Source organism: Halichoerus grypus, chromosome 2, assembly GCF_964656455.1.
Source record: "Halichoerus grypus chromosome 2, mHalGry1.hap1.1, whole genome shotgun sequence".
In the NCBI taxonomy this organism is placed as follows: domain Eukaryota; kingdom Metazoa; phylum Chordata; class Mammalia; order Carnivora; family Phocidae; genus Halichoerus; species Halichoerus grypus.
The window spans coordinates 168,499,499-168,517,743 of NC_135713.1; the positions used below are offsets into that span (position 1 = coordinate 168,499,499).

The following is an 18,245-nucleotide window of genomic DNA, read 5'->3' on the forward strand; positions in this document are numbered from 1 at the left end:
ACGTTTTTTTTTTTTGGTAGCTTTATGGTTTTATTAACAAATACTACATACACATACATTGTCTATTCATTTCTTGGCTGTGCAGCCTGGCATTGGGATTGGTGACTGATGGCCAGCTTGGTTGCTTTTTCCACAGTGGCTCTGCAGTTCTTGGAGGAGACATTGTGAGCAATCTCTGCATAGTAAGATTTGTTGCATATCAGCAGCACTTCAGGCTCTTTGACATTTTGAACTAGGAAATTCCGAAGCCATTGGGCAGCACATGCTTTGTTTTCTTATTGCTCCCATAACCAATGTTGGGCATCAAGATCTGGCCCTTGAATCTTCTGTGCACCCTATTGTCAATGCCTGGTTTCCACCACATGTGCTTAATTTTGACATATCGGTCTGACTGCTGCTGGATGAACTTCTTGGTCCTCTTTTTAACGATCTTGGGCTTACCAGGGTCTGAGAGTGGCCATGATGCCTAGAAGGAGGTGGCTGCCACCTCTGTAGGCAGTGCAGAGGAAAAGAGGGGAAGGTCCTCATAACTTGTTTTGACTTAAAATCTGTTTTGTCTGATAATTTGTATAGCTACCCCTACTCTCTTTGCATGAAATATCTTTTTCCACCCTTTCACTTTCAACCTGTTTGTGTCTTTAGATCTCAAGTGAGTCTCCTATAGGCAGTGTGTAGTTGGGTCATGTGTTTTTATTTATTCTGCCAATCTCTGTCTTCTGATTGGAGAGTTTAATCCATTTACATTTAAAGTAATTACTGATAAGAAGGGATTTACTACTGTCATTGTGCTATTGGTTCCCCTATGCCCTATAGCTTTTTTTGTTTCTCATTTTCTGCATTACTGTCTTCATTTGTGTTTATTTTTTGCAGTGAAATGTTTAAATTCCTTTCTCATGTCCTTTTTATGTATTCTACAGCTATTTTGTTTGTGGTTACCATGGGGATTACATTTAACATCCTAATGTTACAACACTCTCATTTGCATTTATACCAGCTTAATTCTGAGTTTTGACATTTAAATGGCATATATTCATGTAACTATCAACATGGTCAAGATATAAGAAGTTTCAACACTCAGAGAATTCTCTCATACTCCTTTGGCCAGCAGAGGAGGTGGTGGCAAATCCTGAGGGGAACATCTATTGTCTTTCAGGGCAGAAGCCTTTGAATTGTCTTCGAACAAGTTTGCGGAGTGCCTCCTCTTACTAAGCAGTAATGGGCCACTACTGTAGACTGAGAGGATTCAGGGGAACCTGGAAATAGGAGACTTGGGGCCCACAGCCCACTTGTTTCCATTACGTCTGTCAGAGTCTTATTCTTTCTCCTCAGGGCTCTGGTCTTGGCATAGCAGACTTGCCTTCTAGGGAATTTAACCTTTGAAGCCCAGCAACTCTGATAATTAAGTGTTGGTTCTGGTCCTTAGGTTTCTCTGTCCTCCTTTTACAAGAGAGGAGACTGTCTTTATATGCTTCCAGAGAGACCTTTTGGCCTTCATACTTAGCTTCTGATTGGCAGTGTTATCTTTTTTCCAGAGAGCAAAGATTTTAGTAATACTCTTTCAATTTCATTGCTTTTGTAGTTACTATTTTTCCTCCATTGCCAGCTTTAAAATCCCTTCTTAGCATCTGCAGCCAGCTGCCCTGGAAGCCTAGTGCAGGAAGTTCATTAAGGTGTTCCTTTGGGATTAACACCTGGGAGGAGGGAGGATTGGGCAGATGCAGAATTCATGGTGCAATGCAGGTCCAGTGTTAGCTTTGGCCAACCCCTTTTGGGAGCTCTGGTGCTAGAATTGGCCCTTCTGAGTTGCCCAGAATTGGGCTTAGGTCCTTAGGCCTTTATATTGCCGTATCAGTTGGTCATTGGGTGGTGGGCTGCCCAGGAAGAGTTTGACCTTGGGTAGGGTCATTCTCTGCAGGTGAGGCAATCCCTGAAGGACTGACTGAGCACTTCTAGCAGTTAAGGCAACAAGAAGGGGAGCTGGGGAGTGCCATAGTGTGTACTACAATTCCTCTGTATCCTCTAAGAGTGATTATCTTTATTACTACCTTGCTTCTCCTAGATTTGGGTTTCATTTGTTCCAAAATTTGTTTCAGTTTTTTAGTATCATTATGAACTCATGGATTTAAATACATATATTTAACAAACTTTGTGTTGACTTAAACATATAGAAGGATGCACAAACATATGCAAATATACAGCTTAATAAATGTTGACAGTGTAGACACACCAGTGTAACCGTACAGTGCTAGCAGTCCTTCCTCCTACATTTCCTTCTAGTCATTACCTGTTCTTTCCAAGGGTCTCTACTATCCTGACTTGAATTTATCATGTCTTTGAAATTTATGTAACATAATCGTACAGTAAGTGATATTTTGTTCTGACTTTTCACTCATATTTGTGAGATTAAGCTTATAGTTGTAAGCCATTTATTTTTATTGCTATGTAGTTTTTCTTTGAATATACTGCTTTTTAAAAAACCATTTCTGCTATTGGTAGACACCTGGAGTGTTTTCAGTTTATTAACGTGCTGTTACAAACATTTTTGCACATATCTTTTGGTGGACATATGTACATATTTCTGTTGGGTATATACCTAGTGAAATTGCTAAGAATGTATATATTTCTTTTTAGTAGATAATGTCAGACATTTTTCAAAAAAATTACAGATTTACACTCCTACTAGTAATGTATAAGAGTTCTAGTTTTTGGGGTGCCTGGCTGGCTCAGTTGGAAGAGCTTGCAACTCTTGATCTCAGGGTTGTGTGTTTGAGCCAGCCGTACGTTGGGTGTAGAGATTACTTAAATAAATAAATAAACTTAAAAAAAAAAAAAAAAGAGTTCCAGTTGCTGCAGCTCACCCCTGTTTATGTAGGATGTAGCCCTCTGGAGCTTATAGTTGAAAACGGGTTTATTTTCTAGGTTTCCTCCACCAGCAGGTTCTGAACTCTAATCTTTTGTCTTCCTGAGGTTGTGAGACTTTGAAATTCTCCTTTGTTTCTCAGAAGTTTTTGGCTTAGCTTTTAAACCTTTTCCACCAGTTACGCATTTGAGGCCGCCTCATGTCTTCAGTTTTGTCACTTTAGCCCTCACTGTCAACCCATATTTCTGATGGTTTCTCTTTCCCTCCACAGAAGTACCTTGCTTGAAACATGACTTTTGGGCACACTCTCATTTTCTGTTGCAATGTTATTCTGTCTCTTATTTTTTTTCTCATAGTAGCTTCACATATGATTTGACCACATTCTTTGCTGTTGCTCATTTTTTTTTGGTGGGGGGAGGGGCAGAGGGAGAGGGAGAGAGAGAATCTTAAGCAGGCTCCAAGTCCAATGTGGAGCCAGACATGTGGGGCTCAATCCCACCACCCTGAAATCATGACCTGAGCTGAAATCAAGAGTCAGACACTTAACTGACTGAGCCACCCAGGTGCCCCATGCTGTTGCTCATTTCTTTTTTTTCTTTTTCTTTCTTTCTTTCTTTCGAAGATTTTATTTGACAGAGAGAGTGAGAGAGCACAAATAGGGGGAACAGTAGAGGGAGAGGGAGAAGCAGCCTCCGCCAAGCAGGGAGCCTAATGCGGGGCTCCATCCCAGGACCCTGGGATCATGACCTGAGCCAAAGGCAGATGCTCAACTGCCTGAGCCACCCAGGCGCCCCTACTGTTGCTCATTTCTATGTGAAATTAGTTTTCCTGAATTGGTGGGAGGGAAATGTGAGCCAGGATAGCTCTTTATCTTCATGGCTCTAGAGCTCTTCTATTTCGTGAAATGAAACAAATACATCATCTCATCCTTTCTGAGCTCCTTTAGCTTTCTTCCTCTTTACCACCTTTATCTAGACCTTTTTCCTTTGCCCCTGTTGTCCCTGTTGTCAATTTGGAGTGAATCTCATCAATTTCTTCTCAGTGTGGGCTTCATCCTAAAATGGGGTGCTTCGTCAGCTGGTTAGTTTAGAACTGTGCTGCCCATTGGTGTCCAATAGCTACTTAAATTTAAGTAAATTAAATAGAAGTTAACATTTGATTCCTCATCTGCATTAGCCATGTAACAAGTGCTTAATAGTCACCTGTGGCTATGGCTACTATATTGAGCATTGTTGATATAGTATATCACTGCAGAACGTTCTGTTAGGTAGTGGTGATTTAAAGTATGCTCTCTTCTCTTCAGGCATTATTATAGACCTTTTGTACTCATGTGCAAATTGCAATATACAAAAAAAACCTCCTGTGTTTCAGCTAATGTTCTTTTTTTTTTGGTCAGCTAATGTTCTTAAGATGGCCTGTTGTACTTTTCATTGAGAATGGCGTAGAATTTGGGGATTTTCCTCTTGTCAGATCCATCAGACATTCTGCTTCCCTCTGCTTTCTTTTGCAGAGATGCTTATACCACACCAGTTTTGTAGCTGAAAGTGGTTTGTTCCTCTTTGCTTGTATTTTGGGCTTTGTGGGGTGCCTTGTCCCCTGTTTTACTGAATTCACCTATTCATATGCTAATTGCATTTGGAAGCACCCTCAGAAACACACCCAGAAATAATGTTTAGCCAAATATCTGTATATCCTATGTTCCAGTCAGGTTAACACATAAAATTAACCATTACAGAGAGAGTTGGGGAGATTTACAAGCTACACTACAGCCACTGCCTTCTTCTAAAATTCTCCTTTCTTAGGTCTTTCAGATTTTTTTCCCTCTGTAACCTTTAAAATTAACATTATGTGATTCTGTAGCTCCTGTTAAACCCTAAAAATGCTTCCGCTCTTTTATTTAGTATTTATTATCAAATCAGTCATCTATTATTAACTGACTAGACACACTTGGGCATGCCACTTAGTCTCTTTCCACTTTAAGTTGCACCATTTTAAAAATGAAAACGCTGGGGGCACCTGGGTGGCTCAGTCAGTTGAGCGTCTGCCTTCGGCTTGGGTTATGGTCTCAGGGTCCTGGGATCGAGCCCTGTATTGGGCTCCCTGCTCAGCGGGGAGTCTGCTTCTCCCTCTCCCTCTACACCCCCAGGTCATGATCTCTCTCTCTTTCTCACTTGCTTTCTCTGAGTAAATAAATACAATATTAAAAAACAAACAAACACTGGACTTAGGTTTGTTTTTTCGCAGAGGAACCTCACAAGTCTTCTCTCAGCATTGGCAGGATCTAATATTTAAACAGTAGATATACTCATGATGCTTTCAATACAAAATGCTACTTTTGAACAGCGTAGAGATGAACTTCTTGGCAGTGTGACTTAACTCATTCTCAGATAAATGTAAATGTGGTCCCCTTAAAAGATTTTTTTTTTTCCTATGAAACTTACCTGTCTGTTGTTCTGTTACACTCTCAACTATGTACCTGAGGGTGGTCATCTTACCTGAATTAGTCTTACTGTGTTTATTCCAGGTTATATAGCTTATTCTCATTTCTGAAAAATCTACAGTTATTTGCCATATTGATTAGAGGTCTGGGGCATAGATATTCTTGATCTGTTGTTCTTTTAATGCTGGAGTTCAGTGTATTAGGGAAAGGATTGTATGCATTTTATTGCAGGCATTCTCTGAAATAATTTTTAGCTACAAGGAAATAGCTCTATTTCTGTGAGTCATCATCTCTCTTATGTAATACTGGGTAAAGTTTTAATTTTGTAGGTAGAGGTTTACGACTTCCGGAAAGAAAGTTGCAAAAATTGAAATTTCAAGAGTTTTAGATTTGTTATAAATGCTAATCTGTATTGAAAATTGGAGCTTGAGATACAAACAGGTCACTGTGGCTGATAAAAATTTTCCTAAAATCTCATGAGTTTCAATGAGAAACAGTTCTTTTTAGTCGTTTTCATGTGTAAGCTAACATTTTCTTTTTCCCTTAGCTTCCAATAAAAACAGGACAACAGAACACGCATACCAAAGTCAGTACCGAACACAACAAGGAATGTCTTATTAATATTTCCAAATACAAGTTTTCTTTGGTTATCAGCGGCCTCACCACTATCTTAAAGAATGTTAACAATATGGTGAGTATTTGGATCATTGTTTTGTGGGGGAATTTCCTTTGGTTTTTTGATTTAAAGACTTACAGCAGCATATTTTGAAGTATGGAAAGTCCTTTTCTGTGGACTCTGAATATAAACACTCATCATATTTTGTGAATGAGCACAGGTAACCCTTAACTTTCATTTTAGTTTTTGATTTTTTTCTCTTAAATACTTCTCTTATTTGTGACCCTATCTTTTCTTTTTATTTTTTTGGAATTAGGATTTCATACAGACTTTAGGTTATATATAAATTGATTACATAGTAAACTATTAAAATCTTTTCCTTAGCTGCTGCTTTGAGTATTTACTTATTAGATTGTCCTAGTCCTAAGTAGACAGAAAATAAAATAGGACCTTGTAGTGTTAAAATGTGAGATTGCTTTTATGAAGATACCGTTTTATTTCCTTCCTCCTGTAACCTGTGACAGATTCTGTAGTAGTTAGAGATCCCATTGTTGAAATGATTTGCCTCAAATAGCAATTTCAACAAGTAATTCCATTGTCAAAAGCTCGCAGTTGCCTTTTTTTCCTGTTTTATAAAACCTATTTACATTCTCTAGACTTTAAGTTACTCCAACTGTTCTGTCTCTGTACCTTTCAACATTATCATTTGTCCCGACTCTCTTGGGTGATTCCTTCCTCTGTCAGTTCCTATTTAACATCTCCTTCATACTCAGTTCAAAACAACTATTTGGATATTTCTTGATTTATTCCGAACTGTTTTTTCTGTCTTTAGCACTTCTAACCACAATTTATATTGTTTGTATTGAGCTTTGAGCTGACTTCTGATTTTAGATTGTGAAAATCAGTCCCATTTTTACAGTCACATCTTTGGTGTGTTTTCTTTTTAAAAATTTGGTTAGACAATGCCCCAAACTTAGAAAATTGGTAAATTGGAGGTGTGGGTAATCATTTGCCATACAAAGAAATTTTTTCTTTATAGAAAAAAATTAAGATTTTTTTCTGAAGAAAGCAGGACTTCTTATGAATATGTAAAATGCTTTATAGAAATACGTTTAAGATTTTGTGGTGCTCTTCTGTTGCACAGTGTGTGGGGCCTGGTGATAGGATTTTGCTTATATAAATATGTGGCTGTGTTCCCAGTTAGATGAAAATATTTTAGTATTGGAACCTTCTTTTCAAAACAAAAACAAAAGCAGTATTGTGATACTGGCATTCATTTAGTGCTTATTGAGTAAACTTAATTGTGGGAACCATAGTTTCTTGTTGGTAAATAGCATAGTATTAAATTTAAGGATTGCGAATGCCTTAAATTCACTGTAATTGGTGTTATAGTATTTTGTTGCTGTAAGAATTGAGACTTTGATTATTTTGTGGCATTGAAGTGTGGTTAAATGTTCAATGCAAGATTCTGGTTAAGATCTATATGTATATCTAAATCCTGTATATTTTAAAAGTATAAACCAAAGTTATTTTCTTTTACTTTATAAGATTAATGATAGACTATAATAAATGCCAACATTTTTGTTTGCCTGGGAATTTATTTCATGTGAGCCTTAAGATAAAATCAGAAATAATAGATTTAAATATAGTCTAATCTGGGAGATAAAATGGAAGACTTGATTTTTTTTTTTCCTAATCCTTAGTCCCTCACTTTTCAGATGTGTGTTGATTTGTAGTAGAGAGTAATAGCCAACTTTTAGTGTTCTGAATATCTTTTCTTTTAGAGAATATTTGGAGAAGCTGCTGAAAAAAATTTATATCTCTCTCAGTTGATTATATTGGATACACTGGAAAAATGTCTTGCTGGGGTAAGTAAATCTAAAATAGGCAGATTTTGTGAATTCAGTTTTAAGAATGATCTGATGTACCAAAGTATAGATGTAGACAAGAAAAGTCATATGGATTTTTTTGGTCTAAGACATATGAATATAAATTTTGTTAACAGAGCTAACGGTGTATACAAGTTTTCAAGAGAAAATTATTTTCTCATCTTTTGTAAATTAAATAAATACCAAGATTACTTATAAAGTGTTAAGCTTGAGCCATATATCTCTGTCTCAGGTTGTTTAGAAAAGATTTTATGAAAAAGCCACTATTTGATTTATTTATTTATTTTTAAAGATTTTATTTATTTATTTGAGAGAGAGAGAATGAGAGAGAGAGCACATGAGAGGGGGGAGGGTCAGAGGGAGAAGCAGACTCCCTGCCGAGCAGGGAGCCCGATGCAGGACTCGATCCAGGGACTCCAGGATCATGACCTGAGCTGAAGGCAGTTGCTTAACCAACTGAGCCACCCAGGTGCCCCCACTATTTGATTTAATTAATTTCTCTAGATATTGTTAGGCCTGTGGCATTGCTTAGCTGTGAAAAAATGTGATGCAAAAAAATGACCAGGAGTAATCTTGTTCCCCCCCACCCCATTTCAGTATTTTACCTGATTTTAATATTTTACTTTTCAAATCTATATAAAAGGGGACTTTAAAAAATTACAACTATTACCCAGAGATCCTACATTAAAAACACTTGTTATATGTAAATTATGAATATACAAAATAGTTATGTGGAGGACTAGTTGAGTACAAAACAGTTCTTTCTTAGGGTTCCTAAATAGTTATCTCAGTATGTTTCAACCATGACTTAATGAGAATTATTTCAAGAATATTTTTTTGTATAAAGCAAGGTGTTTCTGTACTTCAATAGCCTTAATTCTTACTGGAACGTGGTAGTTGTTTATGTAAATACATAAATTTTATACCTTCGTTTTAAAGATCTATCTATTCATTATATATTAGAGTTATTATATTCCCTCTTCCTTTAGCACATCTTTTGCTTTTATTCAGAATTGCTCCTGTCTTCAACATGTTACAGTTGTTTCCTATAATAAACCTACATGGGCGGGACTTGGATATGAGGACTGATTGTGTGGTTGAGAAGAGAGGGAATGGGCAGTCATGTTTGAGGAAGGGGAAAAATAATTACATTCACTCAATTATGTATCCTGGGGGAAGAGGCGTATTTAAGACTATAGGCAACAAAACCTAAGCATAATGTTTTAAACTCTTTTATTGACTCTTGACCATATTCCAGAATTGTTAGACAGTGTTTATAAGTTTTCTACTTAAATTGAGGGTGAGCTAGTTCTGTTTTTAGCTTGGTGCTTTCTATTAATTTGTGATATGCTGTTGTTCCTTTGTAAAATGGAGTGAAAGAGCAAAAGTGCTGTTAATTAAGATGATGTAATTGTGAAGGTGAACAGTTTTTAAACATCCTGAATCAGTTCTCTGTAGTGGTCTTGTTGCTTTGATTGTAAATATCAGTATATCAGCCATATCCATGTTTGAATGGGGGTAGGGTAGTTTATTGCCTCTGTCAGTCTTATAGCTTTTCTATAGTAACATTTGTAATTGAGAGGTAATGGTAAATGTATTTTGGAGAATGATTACTGATATTATTGGCCCCTGTTTAATTGATACTCTTTGGAGATAACCTAATTAAAACTCTAGTAAGTGGGCATAGTATAACTTATATAATGCATAAAATATATGTTATCTTGCTCTGTCCTATTGAAAATGTATGAATTTCTTTCATTGAATTTACAATTAAAAATAATTCTATTCATATTATCAAATAATTGTGTTTTCTTGGATCGCCTTCAGTGATAATTATGGTTGTCTGTTGATTTTCATTTTTAGATTGAAGTATGGTGAGGTAGTTCAAGAAGTGAGCCTACAAGTACATGTTTGTCATATAAGTAGTTGAAATAGCTAAATGAAAATCATCAAATATTTACCGATATCATATTATGAGTAAAATTTTGTAGAATTTAAGCGATCTTTGTTCCTGCATATATGGCCATTATTCAAAAGATTGAATACTGCAATTTTTACTTGTTTATTAATTGGAGTTTCAGCATTTCTGTTGTTTGATATCGGCATTGCCACTTGAATTTTGGAGGTTTTTGTGATGTTTATTTGCTGTCTGTATGTTTCAGTGTATTTACATCTGAAAGCACTTGGATTGCAATTACAGAATCAAGCATAGCACATAATTATACAAAATTTTATTTATTACCAAAATCGTCATTTGTACATGAATATTATTAGCTGTTAGGTGATATATTGATGTGGAACAGTGCATCTGCAGGATAGCTTATCCATTGGTTACTTTGTTAATTGTAGGGAAAAGATTTACTTTATAAAGTAGAGATCTTAATGTTAACAGCAAGGTTGTCAAGCTTGGTGTGTCATTAACATTGGAACCACCTGGCATTATGTACTCCTGATATGATACAATATGAATTTTACTGAGTTACCTGAAGTGTTTAACCTGAATTTAATCAGACCATTCGATTGAGGTTCCAGCTAAAGAATATACAGTAACTACAAGAACAAGTCATACTACTAAGAAATAATAGAATCAACAATATGGAACATTTTGTAAGGCCCATTTTCTTAAAGTCAATGTTATAGAAAATAAAAATGATGTATATAGAGTGTTGGGGGGGTGGTCGTTTTAGAATAAAGAGACTAAAGGAATCATGCTGCAATCATCTGAACCTTTTTTGAATCCTGATTGAATTAAAAAGAAGTTATGAGGGCGCCTGGGTGGCTCAGTTGGTTAAGCGTCTGCCTTGGGCTCAGGTCATGATCCCAGAGTCCTGGGATTGAGACCCGTGTTGTGGGGCTCCCTGTTCAGCAAGGAGCCTGCTTCTCCCTCTCCTCCCTGCTTGCGCTCTCTGTCGCTAGCTCTGTCTCTCTCTCTCTCAAATAAATAAATAAAATCTTTAAAAAAAAGTTATGAAAGACATTTTGGGGGCAGCTGGGGAAATTTGAATATAGATTGGGTATTAGCTGATGTAAGGGGAATTGGTTTTTTTGTTGTTGTTTGTTGATGTGGTGATTGTATTGAAGCTATATTGGAGAATGCCCTTATTTTTATTTTCTAAAGATTTTATTTATTTTAAAGAGAGAGAGAGTGTGTACACGAGAGGGGAGGGGAAGGGTGAGGGGTGGGGGGGAAGAGGGACAAGCAGACTGTGCACTGAGCGCAGAGCCTTCGGGCTCCATCTCATGACCCTGAGATCATGACAGCCAAAATCAAGAGTCTGTGGCCAGCCACCCAGGTGCCCCAAGAATGTCCTTATTTATTTTATTTTTTGAATGTCCTTATTTTTAAGAGATGCTAAAGTACCTATGATGTTTGTAACTTACTTTGAAATGGCTCAACCAAAACAAAATTATTTGTAATAAGTAAATATCTGTTTTGGTCAGTCCGCCCAAAGGCAGATGTGATTGTGCACCCAGGAATTTATTTGGATTTGAGACAGATGACACAATGCACTCACAAATAAATATGAGTAACGTTTATTTGGAACTCACAACAAACTTGGGATTCCTAAGAGTTGAAAGACTTCTATAGGGATTTGATGAACAGGGGAGAAACAGGAGTGGTGGTGGGGAGAGGGGGATGCTAAGGAGGATGGATGGGGGGGCTGGACTTTAATTGTGAAAAGAGGTGAAAGATGGAAAAAAAAAAAGAAAAAAAGTGAAAGATGGAACCATCCTGTTTATTAGACTGACTATAGATAGATACAGTGAACACGGTGAAATATTAACAGTTGTTGAGTATAGGTGATGAATATATGGGTGTTCAACTCTTATGTCTGTTTGAAAATTTTCAGGGATGCCTGGGTGGCTCAGTCGGTTAAGCCTCTGCCTTCGGCTCAGGTCATGATGCCAGGGTCCTGGGATCAAGTCCCACATCGGGCTCCTTGCTCAGCAAGGAACCTGCTTCTCCCTCTGCCTGCCTCTGTCTCTCTCTCTCTCTCTGATAAATAAATAAAATATTAAAAAAATAAATTAAAAAATTAAAAAAAAAATTTCATACAGAAAATCTTTACATGTAAATTTAACAAAGTTTTAGAATTATGTGATTATTTCTATTGCAGCAACCAAAGGACACAATGAGATTAGATGAAACAATGCTGGTCAAACAGTTGCTGCCAGAAATCTGCCATTTTCTTCATACCTGTCGGGAAGGAAACCAACATGCCGCTGAACTTCGGAATTCCGCCTCTGGAGTTTTATTTTCTCTCAGCTGCAACAACTTCAATGCAGTGTTTAGTCGGATTTCTACCAGGTTAGTGTATAAATCTATGTAGAACTGTTGTTAAGTAATGTAATTTTAGAAGTCTTTCTTTTGTCTGCATAAAAATAAAAAGTTGACAGAAATGAATTTGACTTGGACTTTTGTATAAATTTTATACATTGATTTCTTTGACATTTTTATTATGCAATATTGTGATACTGGTGTGTACAATTAAATGTGAGTACTGTTATGAAGTTGAAAGTACAAATTTCAGGAAAACATATCACTCATGATGAGGTTTTTGTTTTAACACTAGGTATAAATTTTTGGTTGGGCTCTTTAATATTATTCCTTTAAATGGAATTAGCTAATCAGATAGAATAATTGAGAAGAGTAGTCAGATTTCTTTTTTTTTTTTTTTTTAAAGATTTTATTTATTTATTTGAGAGAGAGAGAATGAGAGACAGAGAGCATGAGAGGGAGGAGAGTCAGAGGGAGAAGCAGACTCCCCGCTGAGCAGGGAGCCTGATGTGGGACTTGATCCTGGGACTCCAGGATCATGACCTGAGCCGAAGGCAGTCGCTTAACCAACTGAGCCACCCAGGCGCCCCGAGTAGTCAGATTTCTAATGATCTCACAGCTCTATTCTTTATCACAAGATCCTAAGTTACCAAGCAAAAAAAAAAAAAAAAAACCTAACGATATGGAAGCACAAGGAAGTGAGTAATTGCAAAGTAGACTTCTCCAGAAAGTAGACTGTGTTTTAAGTGTATGAATTCTAAAAGCTCCCATTTTTTGAGTATTTACAGCATATGTTGTGCTGTTTTATCCTCATAGTATCTTTGAAATGTAGGTGCTACTTCCCCTAGTTTACAGGTAAACAAACTAATCCTAAAGAATTTATTAAGGCGCTTTGCCGAATAATGGAGGACCCCAAATTTTAAAATCAGACTGGTTTCAGAGTCTATTAAGTTCATTATACTAGGCTGCTACTCTATACTTCCATTTTAACCCTATTTTTATGATATCTTTTTTATGATTTTTTTACTGTTGTGCTTCAGGATTATATGATAAATATGATTTAAGCTTTTATTGATGATTAAAAATCATGTGATCATCAGTTGTGAAGAAATTGGTATATAGATGGTGCTATATGGAATAATGACCTATGGTAGCAAGTGACTCTGGAACTTGCTTTCATGCAAATGATTTGCCATCTCGTGCAAGAGTCAAATGGGTCCTTAAATATGACCAAGTAGGAAGTATAACATGAATCACTTAGTGATTTAGTGAATCTAAGACTAATATAGAATGTGGAAAAACAGCCCTGTTTGTTTATTGATACATCCTTCATCTTTTGACTTGTCTGTGTTGTGTGAACAGTGGACTTCCATTAGTCAGCTTTGTTCATTCTTCTGTTGTTTTCCAACAGGTGTGAATGGAATATGCATCATAATTTGAGAGTTTGTGCTATAGTGTTTTGGGGGACTTGGCTAACTTCAAAATCCTGCTGTTTTTTTAATTAAAAAAAATGGTATTTCTATAGTCATGATGCTAGGCAACAGTATTCTTCAATCCCTCATCAGAACTGGTGCAAAGAAAATTAAATTTTGTTTAATGGTATAATATGATTGATACTGTTAGGTAATGTTTATACAATAGAACAATGTCTTCATGAAATCTTTTGAGGGATAACATTTTATATTCTGAGTAATATTAAACTAGTTGAAGTAGCAAGGTAACCGACACCTAGGGAAGAGGAGGTTTGAAAATTATAAAAGAAAAAACAAAACCCCTTTGTTTAAGTGACTACTACACCAGCTCACTATTTGAAATAATCTTACATTGGAGGTGAAAATTACCAAAATATTAAAATATTTTTTAGTCTATCCAAACATAAGTTGCTTTATAAAATACAGCAAATGTGCCACCTTTTAAAAACTCTAGAAATTTTCCAGTCACCAAAGGTATCATTTTATAGGATTTTGCAGCATCAATGCATGTAAATATAGACAACTTTTGTGTATTTCCTGAACCTTACTGTTTCTAGAAGAGAAGTTAAATGTCTCCAGAATAAGCTAGTTTCTGTAGCTTGGAGTGGACAGACTGCTCAGAAATGGGATCTTTGAAATACATGTTTTAGACAACTGCATTTCATGTAGCTTTTGCCAGAAATAGGAGCTGATCTTGTTAGAGAACCACTCACCTAAAAGACCATTATGATGGTTTAATTTAGATGTAGATATCATAGCTGTCATAGCATTAGGTGACTTAAAATATACAAGTGATTAGATGGCAGTTCTTTCTTTTTTTTAAAGATTTTATTTATTTGAGAGTGAGAGTGTGAGAGAGCAATAGAGCACCAGTGGGGGAGGGGGAAGGGGCAGAGGCAGAGGGAGAGGGAGAAGCAGAATCCCCGCTTAGCAGGGATCCTGACCCAGGGTTGGATCCCAGGACCCTGGGATCATGATCTGAGCCGAAGGCAGACGCTTAACTGATTGAGCCACCCAGGTGCCCCTAGAATGGCAGTTCTTTCTGAAGATTGATTTTGTATCTCATATATAATAGATGAACCAATATCATGAAAATTTACTCTGTTTGACTATTCTGCCAGTCCACAAATGTTTCTCTTTTAGGATTAACATTAACTTTTGGTATTTCTGACCTTTGATTTTTTTTTCAAAGGAATATGGGCTACAGATCTTAAGAATCCTTCTGCTGAAGTATATCATGTTCTACGGCTCATGGTACTCTTTTATGTGGAGGATGAGCTGCTATGTCCACAGAATTACTGTACAGTTGCACTAGATCTAATTGTTTTATAGTGGGAGGGTCCTGCAGAATATCTGATTTGACATAATACCAGAAGCAGAAGACTCAGTGATTTTAAAAGTTCTATTTGATTCTTTTTTTTTTTCCTTTTTAGAGAAGGGGGGAGGGGCAGAGGGAGAGAGAGAATCTTAAGCAGGCTCCATGCCCAGTGTGGAGCCCGACGTGGGGCTTGATTTCAAAACCCTGAGCTCATGACCTGAGCCGAAATCAAGAGTGAGACGCTTAACTGACTGAGCCATCCAGGTGCCCCCAAAGTTCTATTTGATTCTTTTTTTTTTTTTTTAAGATTTTATTTATTTATTTGACAGAGAGAGATACAGCGAGCGAGGGAACACAAGCAGGGGGAGTGGGAGAGGGAGAAGCAGGCTTCCCGTGGAGCAGGGAGCAGGGAGCCCGATGCGGGCCTCGATCCCAGGACCCTGGGATCATGACCTGAGCCGAAGGCAGACGGTTAACGACTGAACCACCCAGGCGCCCAAAGTTCTATTTGATTCTTTTACAGATCTGATTTTTTTTTTATGGTTTCTTATTCTTCTTAATAGTTTTAAATTTTTTATATGGCTATAATCATTTAAAACATTTTATATTCTCTTAAGATCTAAATAATTTCATATACTTGTATGTGCCAGTTCTCATTCATAGTGAATGGTTTCCTCTCTTTTCTGTAAACTTTGATTACAAATTCATCTCTAGTGCACGTCTGTATTTTCTTTGGGAATCTCTTGTAGCTGTGGGAGTGTCCTAGTGATGGTTTTTGCATTTGCTTTTGCTAAGTGCCCAGCTCTGGACTTTTTTTTGTTTTTGGTTAATTTCTCATTCCCAGATTATATGAATAATGTAAATGTGGACCTCAAACCCTTATAAGGTAACAGCTCTGGGTGACTTTTTCCCCTACCCAAAACAGCCGGAGCAGACAGACATCTTATGTTAGTAGATTTTTTATCTCCTTCCACTCTCCTTTCATTCCATCTCTCTCTGTGCAACTCACATTTAAGGAATTGCATAGTTCTTGCTAGTCATGTTTTTTGCAGGGCCCCAGTTCTATTCCTTGCATTATTAGGGTATAAAGCTTTGTATCCAGTCCCACGTAGATATTAGCCACAAACCCCGAGGTTAAGGAGAGGACAAAACCTAGCTCCTGTGCTTCCTTTGTCACAAGGTCAGACCATGTCTTCAAAACCATTTCTGGTTTTTAGGTTCCTCTCATTTCTGCACCTGGGTGGATGGGGGGTGTTTGTCTTATTTTCTTTCTTTTTTTTTTTTTTTTTCCTTTTTTTCAGGGAGGGAGAGAGTGAGAAAGGTGGGGAGGAGCAGAGGGAGAGGGAGAGAAAGAATCTCAAGCAGATTCCCCACTGAGTACAGAGCCCGATGAGGGGCTCAAGCTCACAACCCTGAGATCATGACCTGAGCTGAAATCAAGAGTCGGACCTTAACCAACTGAGCCTTCCAGGCACTTTTATTTTATTTTATTTCTATACATTTTACATATCTTTTTGTTGTACCTGGTCTTTCTAGATGTTTTAATAAGATTTCTACTTTACTTCTTTTGCTCCAATTACCCTTTGATTTCTGTCCTTCAGAAATGATGTTTAAGCCTCACAAAATACCCCTTCCCTATGGAAATACTGGGCTGTAAAAAGAATTAAACTTTTCTTCCATTTTTTCACAACTGCAAGAGTCAGCTTTTCAGAAGTTGGTGTTGCTGATTTATTAAGTTGTGTTTCCTAAGGAATCATATACCATATTTCCTAGGCTCTTTGCATTAGTTGTGGAATTTTTAGCATGTAAATCAGTATTGAGGACCTTGTCATTCCCAGTGTGAACTACTAAGCTTTTCTCACCCTGATGATATGAAGAGCTTTAGTGTAAGTGCTTAGAATAATTTTAATGTTAGCTATACATCTGCAGGCTAAAGTTAGTGAAAAAGGAATTTGAGAAGGAAGAAATCGGATTGATACCACTTTTAGCAACTGAAGGTTTAGTATGATGATTAATGTCAGTTTTAGACTGCATTAAAATGGCCACAATTCGAGTTAATATTATGAGTGAGATTTTGTAGTATTTGTGCTTTTTCACCATATCTGTGTCTCTCTGCATTTATGAATATTAGTAATTCCATTCATCTGCTTACATTTTTGATATCTTAATTGAAGTAATGAGTATTCCTCATTAGGAAGCACAATTCAGTAGATTAACAATGTCAGCTTTTGAAAAGCTGACTTCTCACAGCAAAGGAAACAGACGACAAAACCAAAAGACAACTGAAAGAATCTGGGAGAAGATATTTATAAATGACATATCAGATAAAGGGCTAGTATCCAAAATCTATAAAGAACTTATCAAACTCAACACCTAAAGAACAAATAATCCATTCAAGAAATGGGCAGAAGATCTGAACAGACATTTCTCCAAAGAAGACATACAAATGGCCAACAGACACATGAAAAACTCAACATCACTCGGCATCAGGGAAATACAAATCAAAACCATAATGAGATACCACCTCACACCAGTCAGAATGGCTAAAATTAAAAAGTCAGGAAATGACAGATGTTGGTGAGGGTGCAGAGAAAGGGGAACCCTCCTACACTATTGGTGGGAATGCAAGCTGGTGCAGCCACTCTGGAAAACAGTACGGAGGTTCCTCAAAAAGTTGAAAATAGAGCTACCCTACCACACAGCAATTGCACTACTGGGTATTTACCCCACAGATACAATGTAGTGATCCGAAGGGGCCCCTGCATCCCAATGTTTATAGCAGCCATGTCCACAGTAGTCAGACTATGGAAAGAGCCCAGATGTCCATTGACAGATGAATGGATAAAGAAGATGTGGTGTGTATATGTGTATATATACATACACACACACAGTGGAATATTACTCTGCCATCAAAAAAAATGAAATCTTGCCATTTGCAATGATGTGGATGGAACCAGAGGGTGTTATGCTAAGCAAAATAAGTCAATCAGAGAAAGACAATTATTATATGATCTCACTATTATCTGGAATTTACGAAACAAAAGAGCATCATAGGGTAAGAAAGGAAAAAATAAAACAAGATGAAACCAGGGAGGGAGACAAACCATAAGAGGCTTTTTTTTTTAAAGATTTTATTTATTTGACAGAGAGACAGCGAGAGTGGGAGCACAAGCAGGGGGAGTGGGAGAGGGAGAAGCAGGTTTCCCACTGAGTAGGGAGCTCAACGTGGGACTCAATCCCAGGACCCTGGGATCATGACCTGAGCCAAAGGCAGACACTTAACTGACTGAGCCACCCGGGTATCCCCCATAAGAGACTCTTAACCATAGGAAACAAACTGAGGGTTGCTCGAGCCGAGGGAGGTTGGAGGA

At 37.2% G+C, this 18,245-nt stretch overlaps 1 protein-coding gene across 8 annotated transcripts in view; it reads left to right on the forward strand.

The window, feature by feature from the left end:
* Positions 1-18,245, forward strand: part of NF1 (neurofibromin 1) — a 282,567-nt gene that overhangs the window by 49,447 nt on the left and 214,875 nt on the right. For all 8 annotated transcript variants that reach the window (XR_013446092.1, XM_078068156.1, XM_078068155.1 and 5 more), the window contains exons 2-4: positions 5,848-5,991; positions 7,701-7,784; positions 11,924-12,114. Coding sequence is in view for 7 of the 8 variants with exons in the window: in XM_078068156.1 (XP_077924282.1) it covers positions 5,848-5,991; positions 7,701-7,784; positions 11,924-12,114 (419 nt within the window). In the remaining variant the exon portion in view is untranslated. The remainder of the gene's footprint in view (positions 1-5,847; positions 5,992-7,700; positions 7,785-11,923; positions 12,115-18,245) is intronic.